The sequence below is a fragment of the Salvelinus alpinus genome, chromosome 15 (assembly GCF_045679555.1).
Source record: "Salvelinus alpinus chromosome 15, SLU_Salpinus.1, whole genome shotgun sequence".
Lineage (NCBI taxonomy): Eukaryota > Metazoa > Chordata > Actinopteri > Salmoniformes > Salmonidae > Salvelinus > Salvelinus alpinus.
This window is the reverse complement of record NC_092100.1, coordinates 18,286,780-18,304,169: the sequence shown is the minus strand read 5'-3', so window position 1 is coordinate 18,304,169 and position 17,390 is coordinate 18,286,780. Positions and strand designations below refer to the sequence as shown.

The window sequence follows — 17,390 nt, the reverse complement described above, 5'->3', positions numbered from 1 at the left end:
ATGTCCGATCAATTGAATTTACCACAGGTGGACTCCAATCAAGTTGTTGACACATCTCAAGGATGATCAATGGAAAAAGGATGCACCTGAGCTTAAGTTTGAGACTCATAGCAAAGGGTCTGAATACTTTTGTAAATAAGGCATTGTTTTTTATTTGTAATACATTTGCAAACATTTCTAAAACCTGTTTTCGCTTTGTCATTATGGGGTATTTTTTTATTTAATCAATTTTAGAATAAGGATGTGCCGTGCTGCTGGCCTCAGGACTACCTGGCCTGATGACTCCTTGCTGTCCCCAGTCCACCTGGCCGTGCTGCTGCTCCAGTTTCAACTGTTCTGCCTGCGGCTATGGAACCCTGACCTGTTCACTGGACGTGCTACCTGTCTCAGACCTGCTGTTTTCGAGCGGTAGAGATACTCTGAATTATTGGCTATGAAAAGCCAACTGACATTCACTCCTGAGGTGCTGATCTGTTGCACCCTCGACAACCACTGTGATTATTATTATTTCACCCTGCTGGTCATCTATGAACATCTTGGCCATATTCTGTTATAATCTCCACCCGGCACAGCCAGAAGAGGACTGGCCACCCCTCATAGCCTGGTTCCTCTCTAGGTTTCTCCCTAGGTTCTGGCCTTTCTAAGGAGTTTTTCCTAGGCACCGTGCTTCTACACCTGCATTGCTTGCTGTTTGGGGTTTTAGGCTGGGTTTCTGTACAGCACTTTGTGACATCAGCTGATGAATTTGATTGATACCGTATCAAAATGTGGAAAAAGTCAAGGGGTCTGAATACTTTCCGAAGGCACTGTATATGGCAAGTTAAACAATCTTGGAAAAAGGGAAGGACGTAGGAGGACTATCCGTACCAAACTTTAAATGGTATTTCCAGCTATGATGGCCTATGGAGTCCCTTGGAAAACCCAACTACCGAACCATCCAATGATGTGATTTATAAATAAATTATCCTGAAAGAACTGATCTCTATAATATATAAACAACTTTTGGAACGCTCATATTATGAGATAGCCATTAAAAAAGTATGGTCCACAGATCTAATTGAATCTGAACAACCCTGTAACTGGAACAGAATATGGAAAAATATTTCCTTGGCATCCCTTAATCCGAACCACCAATTTATACATTTTAAGTTTGTTCACAGACTATTTAACACCAAGGAAACATTTTACGATGAAATGGAGAATGCGGACTGTTTTTTTTGTACCTGTAAGCCCTCCCTCTGGGAAAAAAATACTAAACTAAATAAAAAGTTGGTCACAATAAAAAAAAATATTATTATACCCAGTCTCTGGAAAGCGTCCGACATAGCCTGGTTCTTAGCCATGTCGATGAGGCCTCGACCCAGACAGAAGTGGGGGAAGATCAGGAAGACTTTCTTTAGGATCTTGTTGATATCGTTCAAGTGCTGAAAAGCAGACAGACGAGTTCATGTCTGAATACCATAGTAAAAAAACATTCAAATCTGATTTGTTAATCTGCAGCCATGTTTGCTTCCAGTAACAGTGGCAAACATTTTGCAATTGTAGTGGTGCAAGCAAGTTGAAAAAACAACAACATTTAAAGTAGTACACTGTTGTACCATGTAACCAGACAGCCTCAGCTGACCGAGTGTTGGTTGTAAATCTAAATATCAGCAGAGCCCTGAGACTAATCAGTAGCCCTGATATAATATCATAGTCAAGTGCATGACCCACCTGATCTACGAACAGCTCCAAGACAAAGGTGGCTATGCTGCCGTTGATGCCGATGAAGAGGTTGATTGAGGTGAGGACAACATAAGCAGTGCTGGGGACACTGAACAGGAAGGAGGCTGGATACATGAGAGGAGTGATAGACCAGCTGAAATGGAGGATAGATAAATTCTAATCAGTAAGAAGGAATTTGTTGCGTAATGCACCATGAACTTTGCTAAGAACAACTCTATGTAACATTCTTTAAAGGAGACCTCAGCTATTGAAATAAAATAAACATTGATATGACCACTCAAGCAAACATACTGTCGTAGTGATGTTTGAAAAGATAATTCTGAATTTTTATAATTGTTTATTACTGAATGTAATAAAGTGCACATACAACATCATTAGTTATGAGTGCAATGATAACAAAGCCACCAGTGTCCATGGCCCTTACCCATAAAGCAAGAGCAACAGGACCAGAGCAGGGAGGTTGGTTTCAGACACATAGGACTGCTGCTGGAAGCAAATGAAGATCAGGACCACCATAGTGGCCGGGACTGTATAGTTCAGCTGGGAGAAAGTAGAAGGCCAGTTAAGTACAATTCAATAGAGATGAGACTTATCCCCTGGGTCCAGTTTTTCAAAAGTTATCTATCAGGGATTTCACCTATCGGATATGGTTAAATGCATAGAAATATAATAAATAGAACAAAGGCAAGTCAATGATTCGGCCATTCTATTTCTATGCATTTAATTTGATCCGATAGGCGAAATCCAGATCGATAACTTTAAAAAAATTGTGCCCTGCAGTTACAGTACATGCCACTGATTGATAGAGAGACACAAGGATTGAAAGGAGACGTTTTACTGTCAACATTATCAGGCTTCTGAAACATAGACAATACATGCCTACTTTCATTCCCCTTGTCTCTTTTTCATCAGTTATATTATTCATAAATTATTTATCTTGCATGTATTGTTTTCTATTGTTAGGTATTACTGCACTGTTGGAGCTAGAAACACAAGCATTTCGCTACACCTGCGATAACATCTGCAAAATGTGTACACAACCAATAAAATTGTATTTGATATGATTTGATATAAAGTTGATATTTGAGCCAAAACTCAAGGTAACTAGTGAATAAGGCTCTGGAGTGTACCTTTAATATTAGTGCTAACAAAACAGGTATCAGTTAAGCCTATCAGGATGGTGGGAGACTAACCATGTCCCAGGTGAAGTTAGCCAGCCAGTAGAGAATGGGCCGGACTCCGCTGACAAACTGAAGGTGCTTGGCTTTGCTGACCCTCTCCTCGATGAGAAACAGCACAAAGCTGGCCGGCACAAAGGACATGGAGAAGATCACACAGATGGACACCAGAACATCTACTGAGGTGGTCATCCTGAAAACAGAGAGGCAATGAGTATGGTAAGCACAATTTATTCTGTATTTTGATGGCAGAAATGATTAGTCACTTTTAAGGCCAGTGGGGTATCATGTTTTCCTACCTATCACATTTTCATACTAAGAGTACTCAACCTGCTCTGTACAGTACAATTATTGTCTAATAGTGCTTACAACAAGCAATTCCAAAAAGAGGGATTTGATTCGCTCCGACACACTAAGCTTAGGCTTAATCAACAATGGGACTTATTGGTGTGAATTGAATAGGAAACTAGAGAGACAGAGAGCTTACATGGCAATTTCAGTGAGCTGTTCCTTGGTGAGGTTGAGAGGGTGGTTATAGACGGTTATGCCATACTTCATTCGCTCTGGCCCTGGGGGCAGGCTGGCACGGAGCAGGCCATTGTTCATGACATTGACAAACGATGCCATGGCGTGCCAACCCTTGTTGTTATACCACACCTAGCAGGGGTGAGGTAGAGCTTAGGTAACGGTGAAACAAAACACAGATGCACATGCATACACACACCCACAGTTGCTCACACACACTCATCCTTTGACCTCTCACCTTAACATTGTTCTGACTATTCAGTCCACCCAGAAACTCTGGTAGGCGACCCAGGAGCTGATCCAATGAGCTATTCTGTGAGAAAGAAAGAACCAGACATTAAATAGAGACAACAAAGAAACTAAGAGGAAACTTGACGTTGAGGGTGTAAAAGATTTCAACTCCTACCTGTGCCACTTTGTAACGTGATCGTATAGACATGACTGAGTCCTCCATTTGGTAGGCCTGTGGGACAGCCTGAGTACCTCTGCCCCCCAGAGAGAAGCCCCCATATCTATAACAGAAACAGACATCACATTTACATCAGAGTAGATGGACTGTAATGTATTAGTAATCTCTCTTGGACAGCATCTGACCAAATTATGCAAGATTTTAGTTCTGGGTTAACCGAGATTAGGGCTGTAGATAAGTGATGTCTATGATTTTACATGGTGAGTAAGTATCCCACTCCACTTACCTGAATTCATTGATCCACTTCTTAGTGGCTGAAGTTAGGCTGAAACCGTAAGATTGTAAGAATAAATTAATTTGTAAGGTGGAAAAAAACAGATTTAGTCACAGTAATACTTTCCAACAAAGAAAACAATCAAGAGGTATAAGAGACCTTTTCTTCATTATCTGAGGGTAAGTCTTGACCAGGTAGTCCGAGATATTGCGGCCGGTCATATTCTGCAGGATATCCCCTGTCAATCTCTGGACCTGTGGAACATAGAAACAAGTTCCAGTACACACAACAGTATGTGGACATTTAGGTATTGGATATTTATTTAGGCAGGTAGCTAAGTCATTGAGAACAAATTCTCATATTTTAATGAAAGTCTGTCATAGGAGATTAGTTACAGTACCATTATTTATGCAATGTTTAACCACTGAGAACAAAGTAACAGTATATATAATGCAATGTTTAACTATAAGAAGAATAAAGTAAAAGTGTTTATTATGAGGTATTGACCTGTGGAGGGGGGATGCCTCCGGCTCCTTCGGGGCATTCTGGTAGCATCCTGCGGACCTCCTCAGAGCTGCACTCACAGTCAGGAGATGGCTTGTCTGCAGTCCAGTTGCCCCTGTTGAAGAGCTGCCAGGTGGAGTAGAGAATCTGGGGCCTCATGAACATGCCTTCCTCCTCCTGCAAACACTGAGGATCCCTGCAGGGGACACATCCTAGCGTGAACATGCAAAATACGCCACGACACCCAATCGAGGAAACATAGGCCCAACTTAAATCTCTTATGTTCATGCTAATATGCACTGTCCCTCTAGCAGTGTCCTTAGGAAAAGTCAATAGCACTAAGTCACAAGTCATGTGGGGAACCTGGTGAATGACAGGTCCATAATAGAATGAACCCTCTTTCTCATAAAAACACACCTTTACGTGCAAACGAACTGAGAAAACATTGAGACAACAGAAAAAACCTAATTGGTAATGCCGATAATGAAGATAGTGGTTTACACTTTAAAATAACACATAAGTGTCTGCTTTCCTTTGTGGTTGCAACTGGACTAGCCAGGTAACACAGTGTTGTGTTTCTACAGTACGTGTTGCTTTAGTAGAGGAGAGAACCGAGGAGAAGGCCTTACGTGCTGTTTTCCATGCACTTGGTTCCAAATCCAGGCCGGTCCAGAAGGGCATCCAGCAGATTCTGAATGGCAGGATCCCCAGGGGCATCGTTGCTGGAAAGAGGACACCACACAGATAAGGTTCAATACAAACAAAGGAAAAAAGGAAGACAAAGCAGAATCTGGCAACATGGGAACAACTGACTCCTTGAAGCTCCAGTCCAAACATTTATTAGAATGTTAATCTGATAATTGCCATTCAAGACTACAGATGTAGGATCTTAATCTGATCACCCTGTTGGAGGAGAACTAAAACTTGTAGTATATTTGAGGTTTAAAAATGCTTCTGTAGTTTGTCATTTTCGGACTTGATTTTCCCTTACGAAAAATTTATTAACCCCTACAAAAATGTCCATTAATTATAATCCACATAATAATCCACATTTCCTGTTGCTGCAGGATTATTTTCCTGCTGTAGAAAACTGGCTCATATTAAGATCCTACATTTGTACTTGAAATCAATAGATGTAGGTCTTTACCTGAAGAAGGTGTACTGTTCCCCGTACATCCAGGGCTGTAGCTGGAGCGAGGGGTACTTTCCGAACGGAGGGACGATGAGGCTGAAAAGGAGAGCGATCAACACAAACACAGCAGGCAGCACGATCTGAAACACAAGGACATGGTGTCACAATAGCCTGTCATTGGTCTCTCTTCATTGCATCACATGCTTGTATTTTAGTTCATATCAGACCTTTTATTTGATAAGGTCAACTGATTGAGAATAAAGTCAAGTTTATGAGTCTGCACCTGAGCGAAAAAGCCCCTGCGACTGCGGAGGGCATACAGCCACCTCTTGATGAAGAGAGCACGCAACTGCTGCCACGTCAAACCCCAACCGGTCAGAGGGACACCGCCATGGCCATCCCCACTCAGCAGGTCTGTCTCCTGGGGCTCTGAGTGCAGGAAAGGCCCAAGCATGGTGGAGAGAAAGAAACACATTGTTCATTGAGCCAAACGACTCTTATTCCAACTGCTGCAGTTAGTGTTAGGGTTAGAGAGCTGAGCTTCTGAAAAAAGGAAGTTAAAGGCCCACTACTGTAGGTACCTTGCTTGCGAAGCCGTTTTCTTCCTGGCAGCAGTGCAAAGAAAGAGTCAGAAAGGAGGACAGACCATGTTAAATAACAACACAGGAAGACTGTGTTTCTAGGCGTGTTTCTATGTGTGTGTGTGTGTGTGATTATGTTTCCCCTTGTGTTTACCTGGATCCTCAGATGGCTCTCCAGACAAGCCCTGTCCTTGACCCTGCCCATGGGGTGTGTCGGCTTGTCCTGGGCTGTCCTCTGGGTCCACGTCCACCCCTGTCTCCTCAGCCACTCTCAGAAAGATCTACAGGAACAGATGACATTTTAAAACATCTTCTGCCTTGTGTGTTGGAATCAAGTAGATAAATGTCATGTATCAATTAAGCAATAAGGCCTGAGGGGGTGTGGTATATGGCCAATATACTACGGCTAAGGGCTGTTCTTATGAACGACGCAACGTTTTTTGGCCATATACCACAAACCCAGAGGTGCTATTATAAACTGGTGACCAATGTAATTAGAGCAGTAAAAATAAATGTTTTGTCATACCCGTGGTATACAGTCTGATACACCACGGCTGTCAACCAATCATCATTCAGGGCTCACAGTTTATAATAACTAATAGAGAACTCAGAACTCTAACACAAAAATGCAAAACTCTGGGGAGAGAAAGGATCTGCTTGGAGCCAACCTATTGACTTATTGATCTATTGATCAAACGGGATCTTTTCTGGTAATCGTGGTAAGCTGGCAGCCTAAGCACATTACCGTGACAGTAACTCCACAAATATACTATTCCGGGTAAACCCTGCTTAATCTAGTTAAAGCTGAGTTTTAACTGTCCACAAGAGGTTCAATGGATGGCTTGTAAATACAGGTCAGTTTAGTGCAGTCATGACTATATTTAGGATGAGCTTCATGTAACTTTGGCCTGTTACACGCTAGTGTCTACGTAATATAGTGCTTAGAACAACTTCTGACGCAAAGCCTCTTTAAGCCCTAAATGTGTGTGAGAGAGACTGTGTGTATGCCAATGTGTGTGTGTTATGTGTGTGCTAATGCCTGTGTGTGTGTGTGTGTGTGTGTGTGTGTATGTGAGAGAGGGAGAGTGTAGCCCATTACGAGCAAGAATGCTGACCTCATGGCCAGCATGGGCTCCGGTCCAGCCCCCCCCCCCCCCCAGCTGTGCCTTTGTAGTGTGTGTGTGTGTGTGTGTGTGTGTGTGTGTGTGTGTGTGTGTGTGTGTGTGTGTGTGTGTGTGTGTGTGTGTGTGTGTGTGTGTGTGTGTGTGTGTGCGTGTGTGTATACAGTGCATTCGGAAAGTATTGACTTTTTAATTCCGTTACAGCCTTATTCTAAAATGGATTAAATAATATTTTTCAGACAATACATTTTTGCAAATGTATTCAAATTAAAAACAGAAATACCTTATTTACATAAGTATACAGACCCTTCACTATGAGACTCGAAATTGAGCTCAGGTGCATCCTGTTTCAATTGATCATCCTTGAGATGTTTCTACAACTTGATTGGAGTCCACCTGTAGTAAAATCAATTGATTGGATTTGGAAAGACCCACATACCTGTCTATATAAGGTCCCACAGTTGACAGTACATGTCAGAGCAAAAACAAGCCATGAGGTCGAAGGAATTGTCAATAGAGCTCCAAGACAGGATTGTGTCGAGGCACAGATCTGGGAAAGGTGCCAAAAAAAGTCTGCAGCATTGAAGGTCCCCAAGAACACAGTGACCTCCATCATTCTTAAATGGAAGAAGTTTTGAACCACCAAGACTCTTCCTAGAGCTAGCCACCCGGCCAATTTTGAGCAAACGGGGGAGGAGGGCCTTGGTCAGGGAGGTGACCAAGAACACAATGGACACTCTGACAAGAGCTCTAGAGTTCTTCTGTGGAGATGGGAGAACCTTCCAGAAGGACAACCATCTCTGCAGTATGCCACCAATCAGGTCTTTATGGTAGAATGGCATACGGAAGCTACTCCTCAGTAAAAGGCACAAGATTGAACTCTTTGGCCTGAACGAATGGCGTTGGCAGCATCATGCTGTGGTAATGTTTTTCAGCGGCAGGGACTGGGAGACTAGTCAGGATCGACTTGATGAAAACCTGTTCCAGAGCGCTCAGGACCTCAGACTGGGGCGAATGTTCACCTTTCAACAGGACAAGGACCCTAAGCACACAGCCAAGACAACGCAGGAAAGGCTTCGGGACAAGTCTCTGAATGTCCTTGAGTGGCCCAGCCAGAGCTCGGACTTGAACCTGATCTAACATCTCTGGAGAGACCTGAAAATAGCAGTGCAGCAACGCTCCCCATCCAACCTGACAGAGCTTGAGAGGATCTACAGAGAAGAATTAGAGAAACTCCCCAAATATAGGTGTGCCAAACTTGTAGCATCATACCCAAGAAGACTCAAGGCTGTAATAACTGCCAAAGGTGCTTCCACAAAGCACTGAGTAAAGGGTCTGAATACTTATGTAAATGTGATATTTCAGTTATTTTTAAAGATTTCTATGCTTTGTCATTATGGGGTATTGTGTGTAGATTGATAAGGGAAAAAAACAATTTAATCAATTTTAGAGTAAGGCTGTAATGTAACAAAATGTGGAAAAAGTCAAGGGGTCTGAATACTTTCCGAATGCACTGTATATGTGTATGTGTGTCTCCTTTTCCTCACCTCCTCCAGGGTGGTGTCAGACAGGCCGTAGCTGGTGATGCCCAGATCAGCCTGCCTCCTGTCAAGCTCTGTGAGGAAGATGGCCAGACTGCTGTCCTCTGCCGACTTCTGGGGCAGGTTGATGACCGCCTCACGCCCCACGTCCTCCACCAGCCGCGCCCCGGGGATGTGACGCTGTGCCAGGGTCAACAGGGCAGCCAGGTCTGCAGGGGAGAGGGAGCGGGAGGGAGAAAGAATAACTATCAGAGGAGGTTTGAAACTTCACTGTCCAGAAACATGCCCTAACCCCACACTAGATACTTGTGTAGACCGATCTGATCCCCTCAGATCAGTCTGTAGGGGGGGTAGAGGCTCGCCATTGGGTTAGCTATGGACGAACAGAACAGCCAAGCAAATGGTTGTTTTTTCAGGTGTCTACAATAATGGCGAGCTGTCAACACACAGCTAGCAGGATGTCACTAAGTGACTTTGGGTTGGAGACCCTACCTGAGCCGCTAACATCACTGCCCAGACCTGTGTCGTCACTCATGGAGGAGTCGCTGTCCTGAAATACAGAGGGAGAGCCAATCAGCAAAGGGGTCATAGTTGAGTGATAAAAGTAATAACCTTTAGAATCCCACAGTATACATAGCCCTATTGCGATAGTCTACAATAACCTCCTCATCTCCTCTCTGAAGTAAATGAGACAAGGAGAGACACTTTTGACTATTAAGATGCACTTGTAAAATGGTCTTCAGGGCCCATATTCACAAAGTGTCTCAGCGTTAGAGTGCTGATGTAGAATTAGTTTGGTCTTTTAGATCTTAATTATGAGGACAGGGGGACCTGTTCCTAGATCAGAAATCCTATTCTGAGACGCTTTGTGAATAAGCACAATGTATTCCTGAGAAAATTTCATTTGCAGGGGTATACACAATCTCTCACTCACCTTTGTGGCAGGGGGCAGTTTGGTAGCGCTGGCACTACTGGGGGTTCGAGTATCCAGTCCCTCCTTCTTGACGACGGTGAGGTAGTAGCCCATCCCCAGCTTGGCCTTGAGGAAGAGGGGGGAGCCGCAGCAGCACAGCTTCCCCTGGGAGATGATGGCTATGCGGTCTCCGAGAAGGTCAGCCTCATCCATGTAGTGGGTGGAGAGGATGATGGTGCAATCTGATGGAGAGAGAAGGAAAAGGAGAAAAAGAGAGTGAAAAGATCTAGTAGATTAAATAGTATTCAATTTAATTATATTTCACCTGAATTGACATGAAATGATAAACTCCGCCACCAAGTTAGACCAGGGATTTCTGGAAATCCTGGGAATTTTGGCAAAGTTCACAGAAAATGTTGCAACCCTTGACACAGTTCAGGGCTAACCTTTGCGGTACTTGAGCAGCAGGTCCCAAATGCCTCGACGGGAGTATGGGTCCACCCCAGCTGTGGGCTCATCCAGGACCACCACCTTCGAACCCCCCACAAATGCTATGGCCACCGACAGCTTCCTCTGCATACCACCTGAGAGTAGAGGCAGAGACAGGGGGCGAGCGAGAAAGACAGACACAGAGAGACAGAGAGTATGGTATTATATATGTAGTGGCTGTTGAAGGATATATTATATTGTAAAGTATACAGCTGAAGGCCATATTTGTAATGGATGTTGAGTAGTAGAGGGAGGGAGCCATACCAGACAGGTTCCTGGTCTGTTCGTGGCGTTTGTGCAGCAGGCCCACATCCTCCAGGAGAGTGTCCAACTCCTTCCTCACCTCATCGCCTGATAGGCCCTTCAGACGACCATAGAACCACACATGCTCCTCTACGGTCAGACTATACAAGAATAACAAGGTTAAAGTCAGAGGGCTGATTAAGTAACATCAAACTCTTTTACATGTACAGTGGGTAAATGTTTTAAGATGGAGCCTGAGGGGCAAGAGATTAAGTGAATGGGGCCTTTCGTTATCTTGATTCCCTCTAGTGATTATTCATCTTTGTCATTGTTATATCAGTTATATAAAGGTGCAATATGCAGAAATTGCCTGATTTCCAAATATCTGATTTCCTGATTTCTAAAATTAGAATAGTCCGCCCTAATTTCAATTTATGTGACAAAACAATAATAACTGGACCATCTAAACCGCTGTGAAATATATTTTCAATATCCCAAAATATTGTATTTTCAGCTGGTGTACAAAACTAAACGCAAAAGACGCAAAAACGAAACTTAAGAACGGGAAGCATAGAAATAGCACACATAGAACAGATCTACTGATTCTTAGACTTTCTTTCAATGAGAAGGACAGATATATAAACTCACATTACTCAACATGTCCAAAAAGTTAAATATTGCAGCTTTAACATTACCAAGGAATTCATTTATGTCGGAAGATAGAAAACAAGCACCACAGATAAATGGAGTCAACATGGTATGCACTACAATATAATGAAATAGGATAAATTACTTAATGACATGTATTCAAGAGATATAGAGTAGAAATATTAGGGAAAGGGGGATAACTAGTCAGTTGTACAACTGAATGCCTTCAACTGAAATGTGTCTTCCACATTTAACCCAACCCCTCTGAATCAGAGAGGTGCGGGGGGCTGCCTTAATCGACATCCACGTCTTCAGCGCCCGGGGAACAGTGGGTTAACTGCCTTGCTCAGGGGCAGAACGACAGATTTTTAACTTGTCAGCTCGGGGATTCGATCCAGCAACCTTTCGGTTACTGACCCAACGCTCTAACCACTAGGCTACCTGCAGCAGGGGCTTACATGTCAAAAAGGACATTGTGCTGAGGACACACTCCCAGGGTCTTCCTGATGATGTCCATGTCAGTGCGGATGTCCATGCCCTTAATGTACACAGTCCCAGCCGTGGGGGGAAACAGACCCGTCAGGATAGACCTGTCAATGGAAATGAACTGCGTATTATGCATTATAACCAGTGGAGGGTAAAAGCATGTAAATAAAACTTACCCACCTTTTGCTGAGAAATGCATCGAAAGTATAGAAATTACTTTACTCACCACGAACGGCAGAGTTTACCCATTTGTTCTTTAACTACTACATCACCGATTATAAGTTAGAACCCTACATTAGAGCTTCAAAGCACATTCATAAGCAACTCATAACACCTACATAAGCACCACAAGTACAAGGGCCCTAGATTAGACCTGTCAATGGAAATGAACTGTGTATTTTAGCATGATAACCCTAAATTAGAGGTTCATAGAACATTCATAAGTGTTATGTTCCCCAGTTTCTGTGTTGTGGTTTGTATTTGAGTGTGTGTTTCAGGAGAAATTCCTGAACTCCCCAACCAGCTGATTGGTCGACTCAATGGCTAATTGGAGAGCTGACCCCGCCCCCTCGTCAAGATACAGCTGTTTCTAATCACCATTGCCACCTGAAGCTAGAAAAGCCAGTGTTCAGTTCAGGATGGGGAGATTGAATATTTTGGAGAGATCATTAGAAGAAAGAGGATTAGAGAGAGAGAGTGAATGTTATATAGATCATTGCTGAGAGAGAGGTTTATGGCTGAGGGGTTATAGCATGTTGGTCGTGAGTATGCACTGTGTTAGTTGTTGTTGGTAGCAGCTTTGCAATGTTCTGTGTTTGTTGCTTGTTCAGAGCATCTTTAGTGAACTGAGTTAGTTTACTCAGTTTTGTTGTAAAGTGTTTGTGAAATTGTTAATAATTATTCTGTTTCATTTGTTCCCAGGGGGGAAGGAGAAGGCACTTTGGGAGTGCTTAGGCAAGAGGCCCGCGGGCATACATATACCCGTAGTATATTTACTGTCTAGGCACACTAGGTAAGACCTGGGCGGACCACCCCCTGTATTTTGGTTAGGGCACCAGGTGGTGCTAAGTTAGGTAAGTTAAGTGGGTAGGCAGGTTAGATAGGAGAGGGGGAGCTTTGATATTTACTTTCTTTCCTTTGGTTCCGTCCAGCCCCTTTTCCCCATATTACCGTGTAAAGGAAATAAATCCTAGTAAACGGTCAATTCTGCCTTTGTCGTCCTTTCTCCCACCTACAGTTCATACCTCTTTCGCTTCACGGAGAGTTGAGTTGCAGCAGGGAGTTGCGTTCCCTCTTTATAGAGGCGTGCGTAACATAATGGGGGCTCATCCGGGATTCCATTAAACCCACCGGACCCTGCTGCACTGAGCTCTCTGTGGTTAGTGATTGAGGTGTGATGGTAGGTTGTGAGTTTGGATGACTTGTTTAGTTTGTGTGTTCAGTAGATTGTTGTGTACAAGATGGCTGCCTCTGCCATCTCCAAGTTCATTGAAGCGTCCTCTACTGATTGTTTGTTGAGGTTTCGTAAAGTAGACCTTTTAGCTATAGCTGACCATTATGGATTCATTATCCCTGAGAAAGCCCTAAAGGCTGAGCTTTTGGTGCTAGTCAGGGATGGATTAGTGAGCGAAAGAATTCTCTCATTGCAAGGAGAGGAGATGGGTAGACCTTCCGATGCCAAGTCGGAGGACAGGGCGGAGGAAGGGGTTGCTCGTACCCCCTTTGCATTGCCTCGATATGATCCTTTATCTTCTGCTTCAGGTCGTTCAGACGGGACCGCTAGGCTGAAGGTGAGGCTGGCCCGGTTAGAAATGGAGCAAAAAGATAAGGAGAGACGGATGCATTTTGATCTTGAAATTAGGAAAATAGAAGCCGACAAGGAGGTGAGGATCCGACAACTGGAGCTAGACGCTGGCTCCGGTACGACTCCAAATACAATACATAAGCAGTACAATGGCCCTCGATTAGCGCGACAGTATGTACCACATTCATTAGTAATACAAAACACCTACTGTACATAAGCACCACATTCATTTCTATGTGTCTGTAATGTAGGTGCAGGTTTACATGGTGGTGTTGGCTGTTGTACTTCATTTTAAAACATTCTATATTGATTCAATGGTTCTTAAAGCACAGCCTTTACATGGTGGTTGTTTTCCCAGCACCGTTGTGCCCCAGGAAAGAGGTGATCTGCCCTTCATAGAACTTGAGATTGAGGTGGTTGACCGCCAGCTTGGCACCTTGCTTGTAGATTTTGACCAGGTTGCGGATGGCCACACCGAGTATGAGGTGAGAGGGGTCGGCTTCGATGCGATCTGAGACAGGTACAGAGAGGGAACCTCAGGACCATAAAATGGTGTCAGTTTTTTTTTTTTACATCATGTGTTTTTGTGTGTGTTTTTCTTACCTCCTCCCTGTCCCCTGGGAGCCGGAGGGATGGGCATGCCGGCCTCTAGAGGAATTCCTCCCCAATAGTTCAAACTGAACACGAAGTTCCATGGCCTGGGCACCCCATATTCACCTGGACAAAAGATCCCAACAACATGTGTTTAGTCAAACCAGTATAAGTGCAGTTTTACTATCTGCAAAGGTGCACTGGCATTGCAGTTATATGTTCATTATAATATGTATTTTAATATGCACTTCTATGCAAAATTCCATGAAACCATAGAGCAGTTAGAAAAAAATTACTTAAACCATTAATTTCCTTACCTGGGAAAACAGCTTCAACGTACCATACCTGGGAAAACAGCTTTAATGTACCTTACCTGGGAAAACAGCTTCAATGTACCAGGTGGCCAGAGCGTAGATACATGCATCGATATGCAGCATGATTATGGAAGTGGTGAAATTGTAGGTGTCTCCCTCCATGGGGCTGGAGTGCAGGTTGAACCACTGTATGCCCACTCCTTGTTCCTCGTACTGGGAGAAATACTCACAGCCAAAGCCAAAGGCCACAGGAGAAAACAGACTCTGTTGGGAGAGATGAGAATCTTAATGGATACTGCAGTATTACCAGATTGGATGGGTTCATTTCATATATTTATACAGGTGTTTCCATTGAGATTTCAAACCTCATTTAAAAGAGCGACTTATCAGCAGCAAGTAATGGGTTTAATACAGTACCATAATCATTCTTCCTTATAAACAAAAAACGACTCTTGCAAACCTTAACAAAACACAACAAAGAGAATGTGTAACATGATTACTCACTGCTAGGACACGGTGTGTGGTGGTGAGGTGGTCTCTCCAGGCCACACACAGCACATATGGCAGGTAGAGGGCGAAGTAGATGAGGCCTCCGCAGGCGGCTGCCAGGTTGGCCCGGGAGAAGAATGTGCTGATGAGGAAACACTGCATGATGGTGGCCGTAGCGAAGGCCGTCAGGAAGAAGAACACCACAGCCGGGTTGCTGTAGGGCAGGATGTCCCCCCACTGGAGGAAGAGAACAACACAATACAGGAAGAGATGAGGGTGAGACGACAGTGATACACCTCTGTGATGTTTCATTGTCTTAGTACTATATCTTAGTGTGTCCCTAATGCAATGCCTTAAAACTATACAGAGTGCTGTAATGAACCCAGTCATTAATCCAGGGCATTATTCTAGGACAACTGCATAGTTGTGATGTGAATACTTTTCAGTCCTGCCAAAAGACAGCAAATACAAAATGGCTTGATAATTGGCTTGATAACATCTAAAGCAAATAAACAAGCTGTGCATGGTCCCGGGCAAAATAAACAAGTGACTAAATTATCAACACAAGGCTATCGCTGTTTGAAAACTGTTTTCTGCCCCTCCCAAAATATAGAATTTGTAGATAATTGGCCCTCTTTCTGGGACTCACCCACAAACAGGACCAAGCCTGGCCTGTTGAGGAGTGACGGACTCCATCCTAGCTGGAGGGGTGCTCTCATCGTATCTACGAACACAGACAGGGCTCGAACTCCTCTAGCTCCACAATGAGATAGCCTGCTGCCTGGCCTGCACCCTGTTAGCCAGTCTGCCAGCTTTGTGGAGTCTGCCACTAGCACAGTCAGTGTAGTCAGCTCAGCTATCCCCATTGAGACCATGTCTATGCCTCAATCTAGGTTGGGCAAAACTAAACATGGTGGTGTTCGCCTTAGTAATCTCACTACAATAAAGACCTCCTCCATTCCTGCCATTATTGAAAGAGATTGTGATACCTCACATCTCAAAATAGGGCTACTTAAAGTTAGATCCCTCACTTCCAAGGCAGTTATAGTCAATGAACTAATCACTGATCATAATCTTGATGTGATTGGCCTGAAACATGGCTTAAGCCTGATGAATTTACTGTGTTAAATGAGGCCTCACCTCCTGGTTACACTAGTGACCATATCCCCCGCGCATCCCGCAAAGGCGGAGGTGTTGCTAACATTTAAGATAGCAAATTTCAGTTTACCAAAAAAAACGACGTTTTCGTCTTTTGACCTTCTAGTCATGAAATCTATGCAGCCTACTCAATCACTTTTTATAGCGACTATTTACAGGCCTCCTGGTCCATATACAGCGTTCCTCACTGAGTTCCCTGAATTCCTATCGGACCTTGTAGTCATGGCAGATAATATAAAACATTTTGGTGACTTTAATATTCACATGGAAAAGTCCACAGACCCACTCCAGACCCACTCCCACTCCAAAACATCATCGACTCAGTGGGTTTTGTCCAACATGTCTCCGGACCTACTCACTGCCACAGTCATACTCTGGACCTAGTTTTGTCCCGTTAAATAAATGTTGTGGGTTTTAATGTTTTTCCTCATAATCCTGGACTATCGGACCACCATTTTATTATGTTTGCAATTGCAACAAATAATCTGCTCAGACCCCAACCAAGGATCATCAAAGGCCGTGCTATAAATTCTTGGACAACCCAAAGATTCCTAGATTTCCTTCCAGACTCCCTCCACCTACCCAAGGACATCAGAGTACAACAATCAGTTAACCACCTAACTGAGGAACTCAATTTAACCTTGCGCAATACCCTAGATGCAGTCGCACCCCTAAAAACAAAAAACATTTATCATAAGAAACTAGCTCCCTGGTATACAGAAAATACCCGAGCTCTGAAGCAAGCTTCCAGAAAATTGGAACGGAAATTGCGCTACGCAAAACTGGAAGTCTTCCGACTAGCTTGGAAAGACAGTACCGTGCAGTATCGAAGAGCCCTCACTGCTGCTCGATTATCCTATTTTTCCAACTTAATTGAAGAAAATAAGAACAATCCCCCCAAAAATGTTGATACTGTCGTAAAGCTAACTAAAACGCAGCATTCCCCAAGAGTGGATGGCTTTCACTTTAGCAGTGATAAATTCATGAACTTCTTTGACGAAAAGATCATGATCATTAGAAAGCAAATTACGGACTCCTCTTTAAATCTGCATATTCCTCCAGGGCTCAGTTGTCCTGAGTCTGCACAACTCTGCCAGGACCTAGGATCAAGGAAGACACTCAAGTTTTTTAATTCTATATCTCTTGACACAATGATGAAAATAATCATGGCCTCTAAACCTTCAAGCTGCATACTGAACCCTATTCCAACTAAACTACTGAAAGAGCTGCTTCCTGTGCTTGGCCCTCCTATGTTGAACATAATG

The 17,390-nt window shown here is 43.6% G+C and overlaps 1 protein-coding gene across 2 annotated transcripts in view; it reads right to left on the bottom strand.

Moving 5' to 3' along the window:
• The window catches only part of abca7 (ATP-binding cassette, sub-family A (ABC1), member 7), a 51,593-nt gene that overhangs the window by 19,566 nt on the left and 14,637 nt on the right, over positions 1-17,390 (bottom strand). Inside the window, exons 16-40 of one of the 2 annotated variants that reach the window (XM_071342691.1) lie at positions 14,983-15,204; positions 14,538-14,742; positions 14,177-14,290; positions 13,913-14,084; positions 11,742-11,873; positions 10,657-10,796; positions 10,350-10,487; positions 9,925-10,145; positions 9,483-9,540; positions 8,997-9,199; positions 6,483-6,609; positions 6,329-6,352; positions 6,031-6,176; positions 5,763-5,887; positions 5,245-5,337; positions 4,619-4,811; positions 4,271-4,365; positions 4,124-4,162; positions 3,835-3,940; positions 3,667-3,741; positions 3,391-3,560; positions 2,919-3,096; positions 2,150-2,265; positions 1,714-1,858; positions 1,301-1,424 (exon numbers count right to left, since the gene is read on the bottom strand). In XM_071342691.1, the coding sequence (XP_071198792.1) occupies positions 1,301-1,424; positions 1,714-1,858; positions 2,150-2,265; positions 2,919-3,096; positions 3,391-3,560; positions 3,667-3,741; positions 3,835-3,940; positions 4,124-4,162; positions 4,271-4,365; positions 4,619-4,811; positions 5,245-5,337; positions 5,763-5,887; positions 6,031-6,176; positions 6,329-6,352; positions 6,483-6,609; positions 8,997-9,199; positions 9,483-9,540; positions 9,925-10,145; positions 10,350-10,487; positions 10,657-10,796; positions 11,742-11,873; positions 13,913-14,084; positions 14,177-14,290; positions 14,538-14,742; positions 14,983-15,204 (3,361 nt within the window). The remainder of the gene's footprint in view (positions 1-1,300; positions 1,425-1,713; positions 1,859-2,149; positions 2,266-2,918; positions 3,097-3,390; positions 3,561-3,666; positions 3,742-3,834; positions 3,941-4,123; positions 4,163-4,270; positions 4,366-4,618; positions 4,812-5,244; positions 5,338-5,762; positions 5,888-6,030; positions 6,177-6,328; positions 6,353-6,482; positions 6,610-8,996; positions 9,200-9,482; positions 9,541-9,924; positions 10,146-10,349; positions 10,488-10,656; positions 10,797-11,741; positions 11,874-13,912; positions 14,085-14,176; positions 14,291-14,537; positions 14,743-14,982; positions 15,205-17,390) is intronic. The other variant, XM_071342692.1, reaches the window with a different exon arrangement.